The sequence below is a fragment of the Gadus morhua genome, chromosome 3 (assembly GCF_902167405.1).
Source record: "Gadus morhua chromosome 3, gadMor3.0, whole genome shotgun sequence".
Classification (NCBI taxonomy): Eukaryota; Metazoa; Chordata; class Actinopteri; order Gadiformes; family Gadidae; genus Gadus; species Gadus morhua.
Genome location: NC_044050.1, coordinates 8,063,707 through 8,066,206, shown reverse-complemented (window position 1 = coordinate 8,066,206; position 2,500 = coordinate 8,063,707). Strand labels below are relative to the sequence as shown.

General features: G+C 51.8%; 1 protein-coding gene across 2 annotated transcripts in view; it reads right to left on the bottom strand.

Annotated features, from left to right (window-relative positions):
• Nucleotides 1-2,500, bottom strand: part of pax5 (paired box 5) — a 50,771-nt gene that overhangs the window by 10,878 nt on the left and 37,393 nt on the right. For both annotated transcript variants that reach the window (XM_030351094.1, XM_030351095.1), the window contains exon 7: nt 2,459-2,500. This exon is cut by the window's right edge and continues 91 nt beyond it. In XM_030351094.1, coding sequence (XP_030206954.1) covers nt 2,459-2,500 — 42 coding nt within the window. The remainder of the gene's footprint in view (nt 1-2,458) is intronic.

Sequence of the window (2,500 nt, the reverse complement as noted above, 5' to 3'; positions counted from 1 at the left end):
CTGAGCGGAGGAGAGGAGAGGAGGGGAGGAGAGGAGGGGAGAGGGGGAGATAAGATGTGAGGAGAGGAGGGGAGGGGAGGAGAGGAGAGGAGGGGAGAGGAGGAGAGGAGAAGAGAAGGGAGTAGTACGAGAGGAGAGAGAGGAGGGGAGAGGAGAGAGGAGGAGAATAGGATGAGAGAAGAAGAGAGGAGGGGAGAGGAAAAGAGAGAAGAGGAGAGGAGGGGAGGAGGGGAGGAGAGGAGGGGAGGATGGGAGACGAAGAGGGAGGAGATGAGCAGAGGAGAGTAGGACGAGAAGAGGCGGGAGGAAAGGAGAGCAGAGGGGAGGAGCGGGGAAGTGGAGTGGAGAGGAGTTGAGGAGGGTCTTTTTGTCCTCACTTTTGGAACACGTGGTACTAGCTGTGTTTTAAATCCTAAGTGTTGCCTTGAACCACTTCCGGTCATTGTCCTTGAATAGGCCAGTTTCCCCTGAGCCCTCCTTCACCGCACAGTGTACACCTGTGATGGCGTATGCACAATGTGCTCCACATCTCCAGCCCCGTCAGGTTCTCATTGAGTCCTCACACTACACCGTCTCTTTCCTGCTCTCTATTCCTCTTTAGCTGACTTTATCTCCCTCTCTCACTTGATTCTCTCAAACCCATTCTTCTCTCTCCCCCCCCTCCACCCCTCTCCCGTCTCCCTCCAGCCTCTGTGTGTGTGTGTGTGTGTGTGTGTGTGTGTGTGTGTGTGTGTGTGTGTGTGTGTGTGTGTGTGTGTGTGTGTGTGTGTGCGTGTGTATGCATGCGTGCGTGTGTGTGTGTGTGTGTGTGTGTGTGTGTGTGTGTGTGGTGTGTTGAAGTTTTCTTCTGTGCGTTTGATGCGACAGCGCGGCATTAGTGCAGACGGGCTACTCATCCTCTCTGGGTCAGTGCGCAGGGCAGAGAGGAGCGGGAGGAGTGGGGGGAGAGGGTAAACGGGGGAGGGGGGGAGGGAGGCTGCAGAGAAATATGGACTCCATGCCGCACAACTTAGAGAGGGGGCAGACAGGGCCAGCTCCTCTGAGGTGCGTGTGTGAATGTGTGTGTGCGTGTGTGTGTGTGTGTGTACGTGTGTGTGTGTGTGTGTATGTGTGTGTGATGGTGTGTGTGTGTGTGTGTGTGTGTGTGTGTGTGTGTGTGTGTGTGTGTGTGTGTGTGTGTGAGTGTGTGTGTGTGTGTGTGTGCGTGCTTGAGTGTGTGTGTGTAATAGAGAGAGACAGTAAGAGAGAGACAGAGAGAGTTATACTGCAGTCACAAGGATCCCCTTTGAATCTCCCTCACCTCCTGCCTAACACCTCGTATTTCTCTGTGTTTGTACATTGATGATGATGAGTGTGTGTGTTCATTCTGCTGCTGTTTGCGTGTTAATTGTTTGGTTTGTTTTTTTGTTGCTCATGCTACGGCTTTGAAACCATCTCAGAGAACATGAACACATTTCTTTTTGTAGGGGCTCAAAGACAAGCGAGAGAGCCCACGTGCACATGCATGCACAAACACACACATGCACCCACATTGAGAAGTATATTCTGAGTAAGAAGACAGGTAAGAAAATCCATACATAATATTTAAAAACGGTGAGTGTGTGTGTCTGTGTGTGTGTGGTATGAGATTGACAGTGTGAATATAAATGTTTGCATGCATAAGCAAGAAAGGAAATTGGAAAACTGTATCTCTCTCTCTTACTCTCCCTCTCACTCTCTCTCTCTCTCTCTCTCTCCTCTCTAAGGTATTGCGGCACAATCATTTTTAAGAGCAGCAAAAAGAAAGAAAAAAAATTGGCCCATCCCTCCCAGTTTTCCCAGATTCCCAGCTCTATGATTCCCTCATTAGTGTCGGGAATGCCGTGGCCTTGTCCAAGCGGTCCCGGAGCAGCTCTTCATTAACCACTAGCCCACCCCAGAGCACCTAAGTGGGAAGGTGAGGAGGAGGAGGAGGAGGAGGAGGAGGAGGAGGAGGAGGAGGAGGAGGAGGAGGAGGAGGCGAACGGCCAGTTCACCCTCTCTCTTCCCCTTCTGTGGCTCCCCCCGCCGCCCCCTTCTGCTCCCCCTGTCTCTTGTCCCTCTCCCCCTGTCTCTCTGGGACCCGGGGCCCTGAGCGCTTTAAGTGTGTGAAGGCGCGGGGCTGCCCGGCTCCGCCTCTGGAGCGGCGATCCCCCGACGCCTTCACACGTCACCGGGCCGCCGGTCGGCCGGAGGAGACGGAGGGGGACACATACTATAAACACTCCCCACAGGCAGCAGCATATTGTGAACATATGCATCTGCAAATTATTGTGTTATTATATCTGTTATTATCACATTAAACATTGCCAAACTAGGGCATTTAAAAAAAAAAAAATTGGTAAAAAAGAAACCCCTGAAACAATATTTGAACCATTGAAATTCGATTTTAACAAATTTTCTTTTGATCGGGTCTTTGAAAGGGGCGTGTCTCTCTTACCTGGAACCAGCGGATAGGACTGTGGGCCTGGAACACTAGCCC